Raw genomic sequence first — 24,366 nt, 5'->3', positions numbered from 1 at the left:
GATAGGGCTAGCCCTATCACCCCATTAAGGAGACTATGACTTGTACCCAGGGTGCACCACGGGGAGGTCTTCTGGCACCGCACCCCAAGCAAGTATACCTACATATTTCCTTCTCATACATTTTATAGCCAGTTTTCACCTAGATTTATATCGATAAAATGTAGATCTGAGAACAACACCTTCAAGGTTGCGGCTACCGACACTCCTCGGTCACATCATCACGGGATTGAAAGTTCTGACAAGAAAATTCAATTACCTGGATAGATAACTATAGTTTTTGTCACTATACGGAATTTAAAGGTGAAAGTGTACAGTGAAATGTATGAAAATTGGTCATAATATAACCAATCAAGATCATTATGATTCTTGATTTCTGGCCCCTAAACTTTTTAATAACCAAAAACAACCCATAATTGCTTTATTCGTCCGGAAACCATTTTCGAAAGAGGTTGCATCTGCACAAACTAAACCAAATATCAAAAAGACACATTATGTTAAAACTTTCACTTTGGTTTTTCGAATAGTATGTTTGATTATATTTTTGACTGTAGTGCATGAAAATAGCTTCACTTTCTTAGTGGCTGATAATAATTTGTCTAATTTTACTACCTCTTTACTAAAATGACATTGAACGAGTGTATAGAAATACTAGTTAGTGTACGGGGTAGATTTCGAAATTCGATAAACTACTGTCAAGCTTTAGGCAAGCCTTTAATTCAATTTCTTTAATTAATTACTTGTTTGACAACCGTTTAAATGCTGATGAAGGCTGATGTTAGTGGCTAGTCACAAGTCTCAAAAAGTTCACAGCTTGCTTCGACCGAGTCAATCCATTTAACGTTGTAAATATGTAGAGGTAACAATGAGTTTGTATGCCAGTATGTTAGTACATTCTTCTCAGTTTGTCTCCGTTTTATGAGTCTAGTGTCCGAGTTTATACGATGACCTACATGCAGGTGTATATCAAGTCTATTAGCAAACTATATACGATCGTCGTTAGATAGAATAGTTCTAGCTTTTTATTCACGAAGTTTAGTGATATGAATTCTTATTACCGATCTTGTGTTTTATATAGCAAACCTTTTGGTGAGCATGTTTTAAATCACTGAAAGGTTCATCCATCATTTCTAGCGTTCGGATTGTTAAATGGGAATCAAAACTTTAACTAATTTATGGTTTTGAATCAAAAGCAAAAGGGCCTTACAAGGGTGCTATATGTATGACTGTATGTGTATAAATGTTATACCTCTACTTATATGTTCAGGATAATCCCCTTAAGATTTACCTAATAATATATTTACATACTTACCTATACAAATATGTGTATTAACTCTTTATTTGCCAACAGTTCCTATATAAACATATGTAACAACATTACCAAAGAGCCATAAGTTCACGGGAAATGCATTCAATTTCCTAACTTAACATGATGTTTTGAAGGTATATATTACGATGTCAAATGTAACGTGGTAGAAACAGAACGAAATAGGTGACAATAACATATTAAATATCCTTACTCCATTGTTAAGGAATAAAACAATACACGGCTATTTCAAAAGGAATTTTAATATTACGATACCTAAGTATAAATATAATATAACTTGTTCTATCACATTATTAGAAAATAAACAATAAACATTAACATAGACCCTTTGGTTTTAGAACGGGTTTGGAACTTTTGTAAGTTCATGTGAACCGTATTCAGAATTAGTAGATTGTAACAAACATATAAGGCATATATACATAGCTTATATAGAAAATTAGGCCTCGGCCTCGAATTTTGCGGGCAGCGGGGCGGCGGCGGCGGCGGCGCGGGAGCGGGGCGGCGGCGGCGGACCCGTTCTCGAAACTAGCGGGCAGATCGCGCGGCACTACAGCGGTGTAGTGTTGTGTTCGTGGTTGTGTTGTCGAGATATTTGTTTTTATTAGCGAACGAAATGTGTGAAAAACGGCGACAACATCTTTTTGATTCAAATTTATTCCTAACGCTCGATTTTCTGTGGGCAAAAGAAGAAGTGGATACCTGCTATAGGGCAAGAAAAATAAATGGCGAGTTTTATCGAAATTATGAAGAACTAAGACAAAATCCCGACAAATTCTACAACTACACCAAAATGAGTGTAGAAACTTTTGACTATATTCTTGAAACTATCAAGAGTGATTTAGAGTCTAGAATTAATTTTTCTTCTATTTTTATGGTTCACATCTTTGCTGTTCCATATGGGTGTCCTCTCAAAGATTGCCGAAATCATTTGCTCTTGCAATGTAGGTGCACAACACTATACTACAATGCAGACGCGCAACGCGGGCGGTCACCGCTTGACTGGAGTGCACCGCTCGTTGCCCGCTCCCGCGCCGCTCCGCCGCCGCTGTGTTCGAAAACCGGTCCATTTGATTATACGCATAAGATCCTGCCGCTCCCGCGCCGCCGCCGCCGCCGCCCCGCTGCCCGCAAAATTCGAGGCCGAGGCCTTATTGGGTGTTGTATTTTTAGCGTTTCAGAATTACAATCTTTCATATTATCATCATGCCGTACACCATCCCTGCGCCTACAGAAACCCTCGACAATAGCCAGCTCCAAGGTATATTATTACATTTCCAACTGGAGGGAGTGTCATGAAGCGGGTGGAGAGAGCACAGAACTGGACCGATCGTACTTGACTTCCTTCACTAAAATAAGCATTAAAACATCCAGACGGGCAACGGTTATTGCTTTACCAGAGAAAAGACTCCGGAGCAACTAAATCAAGTGATCCTAGTCATTACATTATGTTCGCTAATGACCCTTGCAAAACCAATGACGCAGTAAAACGTGCTAGCCTTTTCCAAAAGGCGGAAGAACCTTAGCGTCACAGAACATCAGTGACCTCATCTCTCCCGCAGCGTGGAACAGCACCATGGGATAAGCCAGCGTGTTTCACACCATCATAACAGGTAGGCCTTCACTACGGGTGGAGGTAGTGGATCATCTGATTAGGCGGACCAAAACAGGTGCAGAGGGTGCAGTGCTTGTCCAAATTAGGCTAGTATGGGAGTTCTTCTCTTTAAAACCTATACAGTACATGTACCTGTTCATAAAGTCTCACTGTAGGGCATTAAAGATACCAGCTGTCCTTGACCAAGCTGAATCTCTCAACGAGAAGTGAGAGGACGTGAAGAGGGAAGAGCCACAGCTGGCATTCAGCAGAGTTAGGGATCCAAACAGTCCTAGTATAAACTAGGCACAATATCTGGACCTTTACTGTGTGGCAGTCACCTATGCTAAAACAAACAAGTTAATGGTGAAAACTTGCAGATGTCCACAACACATCAATCTGCCCACACCCTCCGCATAGAGAAATACATCAAGAAGATGGCTACAGCAGAACTGGAAGAATTTTCTGAGGAGGCCAAGGCCAAGCTAACCCGCTTGGGATACCCTGTGACACAAGAGAGAAGAGAGTGGGCGGATACTCCGGATTCAGAGCATGAAAAATCTGATCACCACAAGCACGGGCACAAAAGAAGGAGAACGTAAGGACCCGATAAATCAAGTCAAACGTAATAGAATATAAGGATACATAAGATTAAATAATTAAGAAACAACTGAAAAAAAGTGAATGGCTTTATCGGAGACCCAATCACTACCCTTCCCCATCTTCCCAATCCCCGATTCCCTAGCAACCATTAAGTACCTAACCCCCAAAAGGCCGGTAACGCACTTGTCACGTATCTGGTGTTTCGTGTGTCTATAGGCGGCGGCGATTGCTTACCATCAGGATTACGATGAAACGCATCACCGTCAACGGATCACCCGTCTGCTCATTTACAGGCTTAAACAATAAAAAAAGGAAAGTCAAAGTTTGACACCGTTTCCAGATAAGATAAATAGAAATATGTCTAGCCTTGCCTATACCTTTTGATTTCCACAATAAAATAATATTTGATGATCTAAAGGTAAAACGATAAAAATACTGAGAATTAGACATTATTAATCCAACTCTTCTGTTATAATAAGCGTCTATTATCTATATATTAATATGTGATGCAAAAACTTTGGACCCCGTTTTAAGAAAATTGCGCGGACGTAGGAGCATAAAATGACAATGCCAGAATCTCTATAGAGCTTTGCCCCACCAAAAAACTATATTGTACAGGCATGCCAAATGTAGCATTCTATTGCTGCTTTATTAGTGATAACTAAAAACATGTTTAAAAGCCTTTAGAAGTTGCGGTTTTTATGTAAATCTAAGAAAAAATACCACTTTTAGGTTAAGTACCAGTTTAGGTTAATTGCAGTTATAATGGTAGAAATAATTAAATTAAGTGCTTTATATTATTACAATGCTATCATAGGGTGTTTAGCTTTGAAAGGCAGGAATGTTATCACCAATATCACCTTTAGTAATCCTACTTTTAATTCATAGTCATAACGAAACAACAATGTAAACAGAACAGACAGAGCGAATGTCAAATAATGACTTTTTGGACATAACTGGCGCACGCACGCCAATGACGTTTCGTTACATTTAATCACTAACGTTCAAACACGAAATAATAATTAGAATATGCATTCATTATAATATATATTATAAAAAAAAAAAAATTAACTAACAAACGGTTTTAATACATACGTATTAAAACCAAATTCATATTAAAATCCGTACACGTTACATTAATAAATCTTTTTTTATTGAATAACTCGTTTTCTTCCTCGTGTATGCGTACTAAGAAACGCAGATGGTCGCCATAGGAACAGAAAATAGGCCTTGGGTTTTTTAAATTATTTTTATTTCCTACTTTTTATCCGCAACTTTATCAGAATAATTATTAAGTAACCAAGGGCCCTATTTTCATTGCATAAATTTTGATTAATTTACTTTTCTTGTACATTAATGAAATTGAGTGGGGCAGGATCTGGCATTGTCATTTGGTACACTTATAGTTTATATGTAGGAGAAGTTCAGAACGCTAACATTTTTCAAAAATAATGCTTACAAAGTACATTAAATCAATAAACAAAACATTACACACACTACCATGCATAGTATCTGATCATATTTGACAAAACGTCAAAATTGACAGACATATTTGACAAAACGTCAAAATCGACAGACATTGCGATGATATTCTCACGTCTCATATGAATAGAGTTTTCCTGTTCATGATGCGCCGGAACCGGAATATATTAATTTGAATTTTACAAAACTAATAGCAATTCGTTAAATAAAAATTATCCTTGAACGTATGTTAAGTGGTATTGTAAATTAAATCGTATATGGTCGAATTTCGACCACTAGGCGACCACTAGTTCAATTAATTAAGCAAATAAGCTACGTAGGTGTTAAAACTCGATAGCAGGTGCAAAACAATTAATTAACATGTATGAGCCAGTGTCCCCTGGCGTCCCAGCCATATGCATCGCTTTTACGATCACTAACAAGTAAAAAGACATTTACATTATGTAGGTATTAGAGATTAATCAAAAGATAATTACACAATATTAAGTTTGTTAAGTCTTAATTTTTTTTAAATTATAAAGTGATCTCTCTCAGTGATCGAATTCATTTATTTGTGGCCGCAAAGTAACTGTGAAACGAGTATGCGATGTATCGATAGTAGGGAAGCCATCCATGGCACACACCCATATCACGCATCTTTCCATATAAAGCTTAGCTGAGTGCGTTTCCACCAGTGCTAAGGTATATGTACCAATGAATATGACTGGGGAAGCCGTCTGACACTCCCTCTCGCTTCGCCAGAGACGAGAGAAATCATTGGATGATTTTGACCCATTAAAAAATGGCGCCCGCTTCTCGTATAATTATGAAAGCATGGGTTCTTAACTTGGCAAACCACAAGGAAATATCGTGAGAAAACCTGAACTTATTTTCTAATTCTAAGTTCTAATCATCAAGGCATTCATGGTGATGAGAAAATCGAATTCACACTTTAACCTCACCAGATTTACTTTATTTCGACTCGATTCGACTAGGAGAGAATCATTCGAAACCTTTTTTCTGCAATAACATTTTCCTAAACTTGGTAAGGTTCTCACGATTACAAAACAGAACGTTTCAGTACTAGAAAAAGCTGGAAATGTGCCAGCTTTTTAAAGCCAATGGGCTCGCACGTACACTTTCACTGTGTTATACCGTTGTCAACACCTTATTATTTATAAAACTACTTTATTAGTTGGGACTAAAAACACTTTTTTAAGTAGCTCTTTGTTACTGTTGTTACAGGATGACTAAAATGTTAAAAGCCTTTTTTTTTTTGAGGGGGGAAAATCATCCAATGACTTCTCCCGCCTTGGGTGAGGCGGGAATTGAAAGAAAACTGAATGTTTCATATGAGTATATACCTAACCCACGTATATCTCAATAATATGTAAAAGGGTCGTTAATGTCACTCGCAAGGTTAAGTAAACCAATGTTTTTAAAATTGTCACTACACACGTTTTAGGGTGCTTCGGGGCTTTTCTACGTAACAGCTAAGCAGTGAAACTATGTGACCGTTTTCACCGATACTAAACTGTGTAGCTGTGCGAGAAAGTTGCGCAGCTCGAGTACGAGTATGCGATGTATCGATAGTAGGGAAGCCATCCATAGCACGCATCTTTCCATATAAAAATATTAAAGTTTAGCTGAGTCCGTTTCCATCATTACAATGCATTGTAATAATGAATATTATAATATAAGTATTGCTGAAAGCCAAACGCATTCATAACAACGTAGCATAGCACATCTTTGGTAGAAAAGCACCCTTCCATCTCAATCATTTCAAGGTCACTGATACTACAAAGAAACAGGACGGGTACGAAGGAAAATGTCATTCATAGAAATATTACAAGTCAACCTTCCAGTTGTCACAACAGCCGACATAAATAATCACTTCTCTCAGATGATGGATTAGTGATCTAATTAACTCTATATCGTAATCAGTATACGATTGATGACGCGGCCCATCCTTCTGGCCTTGTCTTTCTTTCCTCTTGGCTGTTTCCCAACTAGGTTAGAGTATGCATTGAGCCTGACCAGATTTAGCTGAATGTTTTGTACAACCTGCAAAGGGTGTAACTGGTAAACCATTCTTTGTTGGACTCGTTATTCGAGGTTTTGGTTTCTGAGTAGCTGCAAAAGGACTTTTTTAAAATGTTGTATGGGTACATAAAAGATTAACCTCCTCATTGTTACAAAGTGGTTATGAAAGAAATCGCTCTGTGATTCGATCCTTACAAACTTAAATGTCCATCCCATAATTATATATCTGGCCATACAAACACTAATACAGCATAAATTTCATTCTATGTAACAAACCTAGTTAAAGAAACCTAATCTATAATAATATCGGAGATCCTGTACTACTGATAGGCGTCATAGCCCAGTCCTCGGTTGTACTTGAGTAACGAGCTCCTACCGACCTTGTCTACCATTTCATTAAGTTTATTCACTTGTTGCACCGCCAGCAGACTATAAATAAAGTGTACATAATGTAAATAAAAACACAACAAACTGGCAACGCTATAATTTTGGCTTATAAATCACAATAAACATGTTCAGTATCGCGTTCCAAATGATAGATGGCATCACTGGCAACGATTTTAAATATCATGAAAATGTTTGACAATTTTATTATGTGTGTTTAGTGATCAATAATGTTTCTGAACGATATATAGGAGGGAAGTTATCCATATGAAGAAGTATTTTCTAAATAAGCAAAAATATTAAGTTGACCCTAAGCGTTCGTGCTGTGACGAATTTAGTGTCATTACATAATTATATTATTACAGTTATAGCCTATTTTTTCCAGTCATATTAAGTCTATGCGTTGTTAATGCAGAAAATCAAAAATATCCAATACCCGACCCACAAGTGCTTGCAGCCCTCAAAATAGTCATATGCGCACGTAAAAATATAATAATCGTAAAATAAAAGTAACATTTTAGTCACCACTCTATTTTTAGTAGCACGATATTAATAAAATGTCACTTGGCATAGTTGGTTCATGTAACGACACTAACTATGAATGTGTACCTTTACTCGCTACATACTATAACAATAAACTTAAAACCTTTAGGGGCATTGTCCTTATTAAATAAACCATTGAATTACGATCGTGGAATAAAATTTATCCTCATATGTAATTAAGGAAGGATTAAGATAATGTGTGAACCTTTCCTAGGCTGTTTTGGTAATAAATTGGATCATCTTTCATCATCAGGTGAATTTATTATTGAGTCAATTTTTTATAAGATACTAGCTTCTACCACCGGCTTCGTCTGCTTTCCCGTAGGATAAAAAGTATCTTATGAACCAAGTCAGCTCATTCCCTGTCTATATACCACATTAAAATGCTCTGAACGGGCCGCCGTGTCTGTTATCTCATTTCCTTTAATGTCACTGTGTGAAGGTAAAGTTCCACTAAGTAAAAAAGAAGCAAAGACAGCATTAGCTTTCAAATCAACAAACTTTCAAATTTAAAATATTAATGTGGTTCAATTAGAATTTACACAAATAAATAATGTATTGTACTATGTTCTTGTTACAACAAAATAATTTCTACAAAAATAAAAAGCAAATGTTTGGCTAACAAATTATTTCCAAAGACGCACTGTGGTCTTTGTGCGTGTGTTATATGGGCGAATTTTGCGTGAACAACATGTTCAATAATGTATAATGGCAACTGAGGCAGGCGTAAACCCGTATTTATCTTGTACCTACAAACGTTTTACGAATAAACTACTTTTACGACATACTTTGCGTATTTTAAATGCAAACTTGAACGCCTTCGTTTACGTAGGTAATTTTTATATGTAGGTACTTTATGTCGGTTAACAGAAGGCTGTTCACATAATGGAAAGTTGTTACATTTTGGGATTTACTTGGCTTGGACATTTTCCTCTCAGATTTTTCCGTGTACATGTGTAATTATTTGTATAAGTTAGGATTAGTACAGAGCTGAACTTGATTTGCTGATATAACATAAAATCTTCTTTATTTTGCCCCAGAAAGGTAGTTGAAAATGTAGTGGTGCCAGTTTTGGTGATTGATAGTATTACCAAACAAGTTATACTTATGTGATCTTAATATCAGTAAAATCTTGTTCAATAGTGTACCAGCTGTAGTGAGATTCAAGGGTCACCGCTTGTTATTTCATAGTTACAGAGCTCTTTCTATGCATTGATTTCAGATCAGTACCACACGGTTTTCATTTGGAGTGATCAGTGAAAGGTAAATGTGACCAAATGCGACTTGCAGAATAATACTAGTTTCATAATCTAGAAAGCAAAGAATTTACTGTCAGGTTTCAGATGGTGTAAGTTCAGTGTCCCGTGGTGATCTAATGACATAGGTAATCAAATAGCTGACTAGAACTAAGAAGTAGGATTCAACAAGACTAGATTTGAAGATGTCGGCTTAGAAAGTGACAAACTCACAACTAAGCATACAAAAACAAGTACTGGCGATACACTAGAGCCATTTTTATGCGAGGCTTACCCGTACCCGTGGGTAATCTCAGTAAGAAGAAGATACTGCATATTAATGTTGGCTTACCGCTAGTCCCCGTTTCCGTGGTGTGGTAGAAAAGTTGTGAGTAATGACTTGCACAGAAGGCATGGCACCATCAGGCGTTGACAGGATTGCAGGGCCTCGGCACGCGCGCTGCTGAGCTGGTCGAGCCGCTCCACCTCCTAGCAGCCACATGGTTGATATAACATTAGACTCTGGAACAAATAAACCTTTCATTAATCTGTGTTTCAAATAATAATGATTATTAGTGGTCGCCTAGTGGTCGAAATTCGACCATATACGATTTAATTTACAATACCACTTAACATACGTTCAAGGATAATTTTTATTTAACTCAAACTCAAACAAACTCTTTTATAAAACTCTATTCATATAAGACGTGAGAACTGTCGATTTTGACGTTTTGTCAAATACGATCAGATACTATGCATGGTAGTGTGTGTAATGTACTTTAGTACATTAAATCAATAAATAAAACATTATTTTTGAAAAATATTAGCGTTCTGCACTTCTCCTACACATAAACTATAAGTGTACCAAATTTTATGCTCCTACGTCCGCGCAATTTTCGTAAAAAGGGGTATAAAGTTTTTGCATCACGTATTAATATATAGATAAGAATAAAGACAACATTTGTTTTCGTATAGTTCTCCCATTAAATCAGTGTGTTTTTAGGTACATACATCCAATAGTTATACACAGTACGAAAGTGTAATAAAAATATTTTTAAATTAGGACAAGATATATTCCAGTTACCTATACAAACATTTATTAAAAATTAATTAATGAAATGAGTGACAGTTAACATTGACTCATTCCAAAATCAACATTTAATCTACAATAATATACGACAAACAAACACGAAAAGAAAATATCTGCTCCCACTAGCCATACCAAAAACAAAACGTGTCAATGACACCACATAATTAGTAGAAGTACTTGACAAACCGTCGACTCAAATTACTACAACAAAAAGAAACCGCAGTGACGCAAAAATGCCGTATAATCTTATATTATAAACGCAACTTCAAATAAAATTATGCCCATCAGTGAACTTATGAAACATCAAAGTTCGCAGATATCAGAAATTAAGATATACGAGACCAACTTTTTTAGAGAAGCCTGGCAGAGGGCCAAATTCGGGCGGAAACTAAAAAACATTTTCGACAAAAGTATCACAACGGTATATTCTAGGTATTTTATATATTTCTGTGATTATAACAGATAGTATTTATCTCAAACTTTTACCAATACTAATAACCGTTTAGCTTTTGTTTGAGTTACAAGAGGTAGAGGACATTGAACTGCACGTAGGTATGACTGTTGAATGCCTATGGCATTAAAGCCCACCATTGTACATTATGTTGCAAAAAGTTAAATAAATAAATAAATGTTTGTTGTAGTTACGATAAAAAAGTGCGCAAAAGTCATACTGTCTTGTAGGACTGATAATCATACTGTCTTGTACAGTTAGACTGGTTATTATTTCTTATGTATGAAACTAGTTCATTGGGTCAGTAAATTCAAATAACAGGAATGACAAACTTATGTAGCAGTAAAATACCATTTTCTACAAAAAAAAAAATATTATCTAATATTTGGAGGTTTATAAATACATACTCTGAAAAATTTTGGTCTTCTCTTTACTTTCTTCTTCTGCTTAACTTTTTATAATCTGATCACTGATCAGTAAACATGCAGTAAACAGTAAACATGGAAAAAAATGCTAAAAATTAAATAAAAGCCATTATTCACGTGTTTTTGACATCACTATCGAGGGACTAACCGCCCAATTCTACCCACGGCTTAGACTCTAGCGGATTGACAAAAAATTACAGGAACCGACCAATTAAATTATTGCTTCCATATTTAATAATTACTTAAGGTTAAAGTCCTCTTCCAACGTATAACTATTGTGACGTAAGCATACCTACCAGAATATTAATTTAAATAGTATTTACTTAATTGTTAGGTACACGTTTACGACCGAATAGTACCTACATACGTGCCCGAGTCAATTACAAGAGTCCTAAGGACAAAATACACGCGACATTTGTTTTCGCTACCAGCTATACAAATTAATCAATTTACGGTGCAATTTGACGTGGCTTATCAAACATCGCTCATCGGGTAATGGTACCACGCCTTCAAGTCTGAGGAGACTACCGTTCACCGTAATTGTAGAGTTGTCGATTACTAGAAAATAATGCATCACTAATGCTGCACCCACGTCTAAAGTAAATGTCTCGTAAAGACATCCAGTTATTGGAAAATTTCTATATATTATAAAAGTTCTTAAGGTGAGCCAATTCAATATGCTAATGCCCCTGTTGTACCTAATTATACTAAGAGTTTCATCAATCATGTTCCATTCTGTAAAACTTGTCTCGATTTATTGGCGTTTTTCGTTCTCTAATGGATGGATACAATTAAGTTTAGAATTTCTTCAAACATTTTAAACGTAAAGCTATTATAAAGAATTTCAATTAATTATTATTTTTTAACCTTTGCCTCATACACACAGTTACTTCTTTGACCTGACATTATGAAATTACGAGATACTCGTAAGTATTTTGCAGCCCTTGTGCCCTTGTGGCTTAATGTGCTTACCAATTTCCTCTAAAATATTAAAGTTAGAAAAATAGGATAGGTATTTTCAGATCCAAAGACAAAACATAACTTTTATAAGCATTTGAATAGAATTTTTGTAATTTTATTATCTGTCGGTCTTTCTGAATTCTTTATCTCAGAAAACATGAAGTTAGCTCGAAAGCTACAATTAATATGTATATAAGTATATACTACATTGAACCAAGCTCTGCTTCCACAATCTTAACTTGAAACGTTCAATTTTAACTCTAACTAACTTGCTACCAATGACCAATATTTGATCAAACCATTTTTAATATAGTTCAACACGCTGCCCTCAGAGCTAATTGGACATACAAACAGACCCTTGTTTTGATACACAAGACTCGGTTATTAAATTCCGTATGGCCACACATTGTGTGTCCAATATTTAAGTCGTAGTCACAGTTCGTATTGCATAAGCCAAAAGGTTTCATAGCAATCAGACTTGGAGACATACACGTGTCTTTATTCAATTTACTTTTGGTATTAAAGTACAGAGTTAATGAACAAAATTGGCTCTCTTTTTGCCTAATAGATATATTTACTTGTGGATAAACCTGATAGGGGTGATGTTGCATCCTAAATACCTTTTTTTAGCCACCACTGACCCACATCAAGTCAAGTTTATTTTTAATCCTCTTAATTCGGTGCTAAAGCATTGTTATAAATATTGCTGATAAATGACAATATAAAGAAACCGTAGTTTCCTAGCGACTGTCTTTGACAATCAAAACTGAGACAGTAGCTTACTGAGTAACCAGATGACTAGAATAGTCTTTTTTCCACAGATATCTTCTATTACGCAGTATTATGGTGATTAGTTCAGCCAGCAACTATCAAGGTAGCTTTCTTTTCCTAAATTCTGTTTTTCTTTAATCACTGCAACAACTTGATATGTTTCGTTAAAACAGAATTCGAATTAAATAAGCAAACATACAATTTTAAATGTGGAGTAACTGTTCTTAGTGTTGTTGCATTGCCATTGTTTTACTATCAAACATAATACTTATACCAAACTATAAGTTATTCGCGATCGGTTCTAAGATTCTCTCCAGAATATAAAGTACCGTAGAATCGATGTAAGTATAATGGACGGCGGTGGTCTGAAGTATCTAAAGAAAAAAGTAAAAATAATGTCTTTAATGTACAAGTAGGTAGTTATCTAGACTACTTTTTAACCTACTTTAGTCTCTGTGTTGTATGATCACATTCATTTTTCTCCTAAAGATCTAATACAATAAAGTCCATTAAGAATCGGCGAATGTGTTGTAATTTGGTTTTAACTTACATATATGGTATAACAAATACTAATGTGTTCTCTATGTTCTTTTTCTGTTCACTGAACCAATCTCATAATCAAACTGTCTCACTTTGCATTTGATGTTCCATGGGACATCCATATCCATGGGACACATCATGTAAGTTTTTTAATCCCAATAATGTCGCCGGTGGTACCCGTTGTAGATGGGATCCTTCACTATTATAATGGATCCTATACAGGGTGTCCCCGAAATCGACGTCCAACAGGCACCAGACGATCGGCAAGGATCCAAATGTTATTAGAAAAATATAAAAAAATTCTAAGTCCTACACTTTTTAAATTACAATAACTTATTTATTATTCACGAAAAAGTACACCCTGTGCCAGTCTTTTGACTCTTGTTGCCACAAATCTTTATTTTTTCGTCTGTAGTCTTCCTTACATTATCCTGAGTAGTGCTCCAGTATTATGGAATCATAAATTCTTTGTCAACTGCTTTAGATTGGAAAACATTGTCAGTTTTAGAGGAACCAAATACTCTGAATAAAATTTTCACCTTACTTTAAGTGACTGTACTGAATAATTTACGTATGGCGCTAGTAGTGGCAAATTTCACCAAAGTTGGCGCATTTAATAAGGATTATAAAATGGTATAGCACTTTGCACATTATTTCTTAAATTCGGCACAAAAAAAGATTTTTCAAGGAAACTCCGTTTCGATGAATTTATTTGACCTTACTAAAATTTCTTCCTGTGTACTCAAATCATACGTTACAACCTCGTATGCATAAGACAAAACTTTGCACGCGATTTGTTATCATCATGTTGAAAATCAGCGAGGATCTCTTGTCAAACAACACTGTCTGTCTACTCATGATTTCGCTTGCAGCATTCGTCGTTTTTCTGATAACAGTTGGAACCTAGCCGATCATCTGGTGCCTGTTGGACGTCGACTTCAGGGACACCCTGTATAACAACAAAAAGTTATCAAGTGATCAATAATACACTGCAGCTTATACATTAGGGAAATTTAAATCTATGAAGAAACTACTCATCATGATGGGCACATCGATAGATATTCACAAACAAGGATTATTCTTAGTTACCAGTAAATTGTAATTTGAACGGGAATCAATACCAACGAAGTCAACCTAATTCTGAGGGTCATTCAATAGAGATCCTCGCTTAATTGAATCCAAATTCTGCATAGTCGACGATTGGATTATTTGTCTTCATTACTTTGTCTTGCTCGGTTCCAAATACTCCCTTCCCTCTATCAATACTAAGTTCACTCGTGTTGGTAGTAAAATATTTTAAATCAACTTTTAAAACGAAGCCACATTCGCTGTTCTTTGAAATCTTAGGGGTAGAGCAAACAGAAGATAACAATTTTGTAGCACAACAATTTTATTCTGTCATTTCACTAATAGATTTTGTTAAACAATGTTTTTCTTTACTTACTGTCAAAATACATTTGCTAATTAAACGGTAATGACGTTTCTGAGACCTTCTTTGTATTGCACCAGTAGTGAATTGTAACTAGAAAACCGTTAATGAAAAAAATATTAGACAACAAACTTTGCCGATAATTTCATATGAGGTAGGTACCACATAACTTGCGGTCTGCCCTGCGTGGGCTGAGCACCGCCGTATCCTCAGGGATGTGGTCGGCGACGGCACCCTCTCGCGTCCGGCAATGATACAAGCCATGGTGCGGAGCGAGGGGGACTGGGATGCCGTCTCCTCCTTCTGCGAAGCAGTCATGCTAGCTAAGGAGGAGGCGGGGCGCGTGAAAGAACGAACCTCTTCACGCCCCAGCCGTCGCGAGAGACACTCCGGGCGTCGGGGATCGCGCGACGATCTCCGGCCACCGTAAGTGCGGGTCTGCGGACGACGAGCAAGGGTAGCTCGCCGCCCGACCAGAACCCGACCCGTGCGTGCGGCGCGTCGCGTTCTGCGCGCGCCTCAAAGAGCCATCAGACCACCACAGATGGGGCCCAGTAGGGCTGATGCCTAATCCGGAGCTGCGGACAACCTAGCGGGTTTACCGGGGCTCCGGCTCGACGGGCAGGAGTAGGAACGGGGTGGTTTTTAGTCAGTAAGAGTCTGACACTCCCTCTCGCCTCGCCCAAGGCGGGAGAAGTCATTGGATGATTTTCCACCCTAAAAAAAAAAAAAAAAAAAGGTACCACATAAATTGAATTTTGGGCATTTTAAGGAAAAAACACCTTCCTTAGAAGGTGTTTTGTTTTTGTCTGTGGTACTCATTACTAAATGAGTATTATTTTACTAACCCTAACCCTACTAAATCTAATATTATGGCATGTGTAAAGCTGTAATGTAGTAGTATCTGTCTGTACTGATCTACCCTTGCATATCAGCATTATCTAGAAACTGCACGGTGCACGTTCGAAAGTTCAATCAACCTACTTAAGTAAAATTCAATCTCGAAGCGATCGATTTGAGAAACGAATGTCTTACTTGACTGATTTGATTGACGTCACAACCGCAAGAATACTCTATTGAGGTCAAAGATACTAGGGAAGACCGGAAAGTTCAGATGAATTTTGGAGCACAGAAACTTTCTGACCAATTGTTTTTGTTGTATCTATGTGAAATTTATTACTTTCTACGGGAAAATAAAAGGTTAGAAGATTTATATTTCTGTCAACAATAGAAGTGATAATAATTAAGGAGATCCCTCTATTGAGCTACTGCTGTTTAGCTCGCATTAAATTACTGACAGCAGACTAGCAGTAACTTACTGACAGTGACGAAAAGTTAACAAAAATAAAAAAGTGATCGTGACAATGCGACAGAAAATTTATTGAGAGCTTCAGCATACACAACATTGTTAGTGAGCTTGTCAGTAATATGAACATGAAGATTTCTCGTGTGTTCGCGGTTCTTCAGAACAACGTCTATGGATAAAACTGAAAAATTAAGATTTTTTTCTACGTATTATTCCAGGATAAAAAGTATCCTATTTTATGCCCAGTATAATAATTATACCAAGTTTCATCAAAATCGAACCGTTAATTTTCACGTGATGCCTGAACGTACAGACAGACAAAAAATGATTTTATCGCATATTTGGGTTTGGTATCGATCTAGTGACACCCGCTGCTATTTATTTTTTCAATGTTTTCAATGAACAGAATTGACCCTTCTACAAATTTATTATACGTATAGATTAGCTACAACAAACTTACAACACAATCTTTTTTTTAAAAGAAAGACGATAGAATTTTGCACATTTTTGTGATATTGGTAGCAAAATTGTAAAACTATTCGACACGAGCGCGGTTTGAAGGACACATAGTGATCAATCAACTTTAATTTGTTTTGCTTCAACCTTGAACACATTTTATGATCCTTACATCATAAAATGTGTTCAATAGCTAAAAGGACATACGTTGAAATTTAATATTTAAGAGGACTGGAGGGTTTAATAGGAACTTAATTTTGTCTTACATCTCTTTATATTGAGATTGAGAGCTGCTTTCCTTCTTCTCAGCATTCGGTCACTTAATGGACTTTTATGGACTATTTCGTTCAACAGATTCCAGAATGATAGATTCAGACAAAAAAGCTACACTATTTCAATATATCGTAAGTTAAAAATGTTTCTAAACATAAAAAAGACAATAAGTAACAGCAGCAGTTGACAGCAGTGAACTTTCATAGTCCATGAGAGTTCACTGCTGGATTACCTATTGATGGGATAATGCTTGATGGAACGCACCCACGACCCACTAGCAAAGGTTGTAGTGTAAGATAACGATAAGATAACTACAAATGACTGTCATAGGTATAAATAGCGATATCAAGTTGGCGTTACAGTGGGCGTCTTCGTCGTAATGTGAGTAGGAGTAGACAATTAAACCATGTTGTGTATATTAGTGACCCCGATTACAGTTTTTATGAGTGGTGGAAATGCTCTTTATTCTATGAGAAAATGTGTAGGAGATGGCAATTTTTTGCAGAAAGTAAATGACATTGATTTTCATGTTGTAACTGAGAGTTTTAAAATCAATGTTCTTACCAGAGCCATTCTCTAAGCCCTATTCTCACTATTTGGATTTGTAACCAAAGAGGTAGAATAATGAATATAGTAGTTATGTTGAGTTTTTTACCTTTTTGACATCAAAAGTCCATAAGAGTTCATTGGCCTATTACAAGACTTATCTTCACGCCTGACAGGCGGCTTAAAGATCGCAGTTAAAAATAGGTGTTCAGGTTTATCAGAGGGCGCTGCTGCCCAATGTCTGTCAAGAAATATGCAGTCCCTTTATCGGCTCCTACGACAATTTCTTTTTTCTTTTCCCTTATTAATAACTGATGAAATACACATAGAAACGAATTAGTTCTGATGATTTTTATTCCATTTGGTAAAAAGAAATATGCTAAAATGCTACGGTTTTAAAAGGGTGAATGACTCTAAGTGTATTAACCTATGTAAATCCTGACTATTGGCCCTCGGGATCCTTAGGGATGGAAAGTTATGCCCTGATATAGTTTCGATGTGATGACCTGGATGCGAAAGTATTTTAACTACTTCGACTAGTTATTACTACTTTAAGTAACTAATTTGAGTTTACAAGTTAATTTAGGCCCGTGACCGCTCAAAGATCATAACACGACCGCCTTCTAGAAAATAAAAGATTTTACTCGTTAATTTTTTTTTTAATGCAACAAAGAGACCACTTTTAACAATAATTAGCATACTTTTTGAATGACTTTCAGATCAATTAATTGGAAGCGATTTGCATCCAGACCGCAACTTTGATCAGGTCGTCTGTCAACCTTGTCTTCCTTAATGCATTAAGAATAATATTTTTTACGGTAATAATCCAATTTAAAGAACATGCAAACCTATGTAACCCTAGCAATGCTGTTTGTAGTTAGATGATATTTCCCTAAGGACAGATGATACGAGAAAGGACCGCAAACTGTTGTAGGTAAATATAAGATGATACACTTCATGTCTGGGTTAAACAAAGATATATGACTAATTAAACACGGAAGGGTAAAAAATTATGTAAATACTGGTTTTATACGCGTTGAAATTTCAAGTAATATAGGTCAAGCCTTCTAATATTATAATAAGTATAATAGGCAATTTTAAGGAGAATATTTCCGTCATACATGATTTCTGTGTAGCTTTAACCATTAAGGCTGCACACGCGACGGAAGCTTAAAAAATGGAGTAAGTTCTCCTGTTTTCCCTTCACTGCTCTGCTCCTACTAATCGTAGCGTGATGAAAAGTATACAGCCTGTCATATGTCAACCTGCCCAGGAGTATGAAGAACAATTGTACCAAGTTTCGTTGAAATCTGTCGAGTGGTTTTTGTTTCTATAAGGAACATACAGTCAGACTTTTCATAAAAAAAAGACAACAGACAGACAAAAAAAAATCTGATTGCATTTTTGGCGTCAGTATCGATCACTAATCACCCGCTGATAGTTATTTTGTAAATATATTTCATGTACAGAATTGACCTCTCTACAGATTTATTATAAGTTGTAGATAATTAATATAAGGACTGTCTGATCTTGACCTACACAAAAATAGCATGGATAGACATTTTTATGGACAATAGGAATTTCTATTCAGTACCTACGTAACCTTGTCCGAAGTTCAAACGTTAGTTAGTCTAGCATGTTGCCACGCAAATTGGGTAACCGTTGGCAATGAATTCGCTAGTTAGCAACAGATGTAATTATTTGATTAAAAATCAACCAGCACACAAAGACGGGTAATTATGATTGAGTTAGTAGTCCAAAATGTGATTTGTGTTTTCGGTTTTAGTTCTTTAGTAGGCAAAAGTACGGGATTTATTATTTTTTTCAAAATTCTCGGTACTTACACGGTGCAGAAACTTTGCGTGGTATAAATTGTATTCTAAATATACACTCAAATAGACGATGGACACAAATATATGGACCTATGAACTCAAGTTAAGACTGCACGGTTGGTGCGGTGGTCGGGCGACCTGCTGCCGTGCAAAGTGTAGCGGGTTCGATTCCCGCACGGAGCAACTCTTTGTGTGATCCACAAATTATTGTTTCGTGTCTGGGTGGCATGTGTATGTGAACTTGTATTTTTGTAAACGCACCCACGACACAGGAGAGAATCCTAATGTGGGGCAACGTTTTAAAAAAACAAAAAGTTAAACTCACCTCTATGAGGTATTAAGACGGAACCAAGTTTCTGAGTGTAAACAAAAATAAATAATTAATTAATTAAGTTAAATTATTATTAGAAAAAACTCGAAGATCATATAAAGGACCAGATGTCAAAAATCACATTTTTATTGAACATTTTGTATCTTTCATATACTTCATTCTGTGAGACATTGAATAATGGAATCTCACACGCTGTTTGCATATAAAATCTTAAGATAGCACGCGCTTGTGATACTGAATATTTACAACCAATGACAAAACTAACAGAAGGGAACTTGATAGATGAGTTTACATCATGACTAGGGATTTTATAGACGTTATTCTATGATTAAGACTGTAAATATGACATTGCTTCACGAAGAATAATAAAATGCTATCGAAAAATTATTCATAAATCAAAGTCAGGGAAAAGATCAAAGACCATCTCGATCCAAATACACAGCCGGTTGACTTCTTAGAATCGAAAATTCTTCATTAAAGAATACACTACTCGTATTTTAAGCACACATACGTCGTTCTAATTAAAATTACACACTTCACACATTTTTGAGAAGAAAAATTATCTGCCAAAATATTTGACTAATTATACATTCTAAATGATCTCACAATTTGACGGTTCAATCGACGATATTAACAATTTCCAGGTTTATACAATTTTGCTCTTTAATATAAGCTTTATTAAAATACAAATTCCCAAACCCTTTACACCTTCAAACGTGATGTTACATTCAAAGGTCGGATTTTACAAACTTAGCGGATTTTCGTCCTAATTTGACTACGTCGCAATAATCCGTTTGTGGTGGTTGGAACATAAATAAAATTTACTCAGCTCTTGCGTTTCGTTCAGCGTTTTGTAGAGAAAACTTTGATGTTTTTTATTTATTTTCAGTACAAAATTAATAAAATTCTTTAGTTTATTTTACTTATACCTATATACCTACTATGTCTTATCTCTCTACTCCTAAAAATAAAAAATTCATACAACACCATACAGATTGCGCCAGTAGACATCCGTTAGACGAAAGAATAGATTTTTAGATATATTCTAGATTTAATTTTGGTACTTAAAGGCGATCTGTAGTTACCTACGTGTCGGTACCGATCGGTGCAGACATAAAAATACAGGTGCTGCCTAAGCAACAATGATTATTTTATTATTGAAAAAATACTATACTTGCGCGATTAGTACCGACCCGCACCAATTTGTCAACCCACCTAATGTAATTAATTTAGGAAAAGTATAAACTCACTGTCTTTCCTTCCATTGTTTTGGACTTTTGTAAACTAAATAGGCAAAAGATTTATTGCTTCTAATGTTAATGATGATATTGATGATTAGCAACCTGTTACACCTTATTGCAAATAGTCTACAGGAGGAGAGATGTCAGAGGAGATGGTGAGAGCCGTGTTTTTCCTTACTAAAGAACCTAATAAACCAGTTTGAATGTTTCCTTCCTCGTGTATAGTCCATTACGTCAATTACTTTAGCTATATGTACTGTATAGTCGAGGGTGATGTCATAGAGCAAACTGTACGGGTAGCATCCTAATTGACTAGTGATAGTGGTTCCAGGGAGACCCCCTGCCGATCGATGATGATAAATGGTCACAATTATTAACTGTTTTTATTTATTAAGTGCAGTTGCGGCAGCCGAGCCTGTCAGTCTAAGCTTTAGTATTGTGACATTATTTAGAAAGTTCGAAGTTAGTAAAGACTAACTTACTGAAATCAATTGTTAGTTCATTTTCAGTCAATCAATTTAACATTTTGTTAATGAATACCATCGTTTATGGTTATATGGCATATAAGGCAAAGATGTAAAGAAAACAAAAAAAATACATCATAAACCAGTGATGATAATTGCTTACATCCACGCGCTTATATTACTTTTTATTCTAACATTATAACAAACAATACCCCTAAAATTAACACCACCACCATTTATTTTTGTCTCAGCAAAAATCTGTCAACAGAATCTATAAGACATATCATCAATAGAACCACGTTTGCTGACAACGTGTTGCTAAATTCAGGCCATTTACACCTGAAGCCGTGCTTGTTTACATCACATCCACACTCGTTTGTATTTCAAAGATTAAATTAAAAACCTTTATATATATTTATTAGACATGTAATATCGTGGCTCATCTGCACCCTGAGGACCAATAAACCAATGAACGTAGCCCCGAATAGCCATATACGAGTAAATAGAGCTACAAAGAATACACGGTATTCGACCCTAAAATTATAATGGTACAGGCGACGCAAGGCTTCAAGCGTTGATTAAGCCATTCAATCACTAAACTACTGTAATGATAGAAATGCAGGGATGCGGTATTTTGATACATTTTCTTTCAACACTGGTTGTTTCTATTAATGTGGGTGCATTTTTATGGCTTGCAGTGGGAGGTTTTTATTTATGTTGTTTTTTTAAATCTTTGTATAATATGAAAATTAAATATATAAACTAGATACTTGATAGATGTATTATAAAATTATATTGAGCTGCTACCAATATAATTGAAGTAAGAAATTACACTAGTAATTAAGAGTTAAAATATCGTTTCAAGTTGTTATTTAAAAAAAAATAACAACAGGAAATTTAAAAAAGTAAAAAAAAAATTGGCAATAAGCTCACCACTTATTACATGAGACTTACTTCATAAATTGTGAAATGTAGGTATACATTGTACAGTGGCATTACGTGCCATAATGTGCACCACTGCCTACCCCTTCGGGGTAGACTTGCATTGTTATATTAGTTTTGTTTTCAAAATTTGTGATTGATTTGGGTATATTTGTGTATTATATTATCAACTGAAAAAAACATGTTTTATTACTACGAACTCAGTGGCAATAGTTGTCACATCCATTACCTTCGTAAGTCGTTGATTAAAGAACGAAGCGTGTAGAACCACGTGGTTCTATTGGGACTTCATAAATTAATTAAAAGCATAATGTATATAATTTGGATGGTTGGGCAATCGCCATTGTAGGGTTGGGTTAACGTTATGTGTACTATGCCAGTTCGAGGTGAAAATTGTAATTAATTTACTTGAATGTTGTTTGTATCGGGGTTAGAGGATTTACTATTGTTTTCATTTGGAATAATTATTTGGGAGTTGTAAAAAAACAACGTCCGGGAATGGAGACATAGTACCATTATTTATTAACATTATAGGCTACATAGTGAGATCGTATTTCTTTTATTATACAGGGTGACTTTGAATTCGACGTATTCCTCTCGGGAGGTGACAATACAACTAATTTCCTACAAAATTAGCCCTGAGGTCCTTGGGCGGAAAGTGGCTAGTTTCTGAGATATTCAACATTTTTGTTTTGGTAAAAAAATCCCGAATTGATTACAAAAACTTCAATAAATAAAAAAATACTGGTTGGATTTTAGTAGTTTTAGTTTTAATCAGTTGTCAACACATCGGTTATCATTTATAAATACTAATAATTGCAGAAATATCATTCGTTTTAAAATAGCAAATAATTTCTTATCAAATTTTTTTTTTTTTTAAATCGTTTATTCACTAAAAACATACATATAAAAATACATACAAAAATCGCCAAACTGTAAGTCAGTTTGTTGGCGATAATGGCGCTCTTTAATTTACAATTCTTATTCTTATATCTTTTATATTATTATGTACTTATCTACTTTAATACTTTTTTTATATAAAACAAAAACTTATCACATACATATTGTTAATATTCATATTTATCTTATATATATATATATATATCTCCATATCTATATATTCTTAGGTACATTATATTTTTATATCTTTATATCCTTTAAGTAGTATTTCTTCAGTCTTTTTTTCAAACTACACATATTACTAATTTTGTTCGAGTCCCTTAAAATATCTATCTTATTAAATATTGTTGGTGTTAAATATTGCCTGGTCCTTTTGCCATAATAGTTTTTTACATGCGGTATTACAAGTTTTCGTTGAGCAGCATTCCTAGTTTTATATTTATGATTTACAGCTTCTTTGTATTTATCTATATTGTATTGTTCTACAGCTATTAAATATTCCACTTTTTCATGCACTGGTATTATCTTTCGGTATTTTAGTAATTCGTCGTAATTCTGTTTATATTTTAATTTCACCTTTTTGCTAACAAGATGCTTACACAATCTAATCTGTAGCTGTTTAATTAAATCTAATTGTGTTTTAAATGTAAGCCCATAACTACTCAAGCCATAACTAATTAGTGAGTCGGCAAGTGCGAAATACAATACATACAGTACTTTTTTACTTACAAACTTACTTAGGTGAAAGAATTTACCCAGGATCGACTGTAGTTTAGAACACACATCATTGACTTGTAGCTATTGTTAAATTTTGTTTTGTGTCACTATTTTGGTCAATAGAAAACTGCGTACCAACTATTAGAAAAACTTCCTTGGTTTATTAGCTACCCAGAAACGTAAAATTATTTTTACAAAATTCTCGAAAACAAATGAATGAATTAATGATAAGTAGAGTGTAAAGAGAAAAGAGCAATTACAAAAACATCTTTATTTGCAAAATTTCTTCGACATGAACGGGAGACTACGAACCTGACCCTGACCGGGAGAGGCCCTATTTTTTAACTCCGTACTCGTGACTATCCGGAGTGGCCTCGCCTGCCTTAATCGGCTGGTTGGAGTGGAGATCGCAAGAGTGGAGTTGCCTTCAACTCCACTTGGGGGAAGGATGTATCCCAGTAAGATGCTGGTAGGGGTCTTGACCGTACTTCCGGGATTGCTCTGATAG

At 35.5% G+C, this 24,366-nt stretch overlaps 1 protein-coding gene across 6 annotated transcripts in view; it reads right to left on the bottom strand.

Annotated features, from left to right (window-relative positions):
* Positions 1–24,366, bottom strand: part of LOC118267897 (transient receptor potential cation channel subfamily A member 1) — a 186,039-nt gene that overhangs the window by 126,403 nt on the left and 35,270 nt on the right. For all 6 annotated transcript variants that reach the window (XM_035582162.2, XM_035582178.2, XM_050703947.1 and 3 more), the window contains exon 2: positions 9,537–9,706. In XM_035582162.2, coding sequence (XP_035438055.2) covers positions 9,537–9,686 — 150 coding nt within the window. In that variant the 5' untranslated portion in view covers positions 9,687–9,706. The remainder of the gene's footprint in view (positions 1–9,536; positions 9,707–24,366) is intronic.

The sequence above is a fragment of the Spodoptera frugiperda genome, chromosome 25 (genome assembly GCF_023101765.2).
Source record: "Spodoptera frugiperda isolate SF20-4 chromosome 25, AGI-APGP_CSIRO_Sfru_2.0, whole genome shotgun sequence".
In the NCBI taxonomy this organism is placed as follows: Eukaryota; Metazoa; Arthropoda; class Insecta; order Lepidoptera; family Noctuidae; genus Spodoptera; species Spodoptera frugiperda.
The sequence above is the reverse complement of the archived record's forward strand: the minus strand, read 5'-3'. Positions and strand labels throughout refer to the sequence as shown.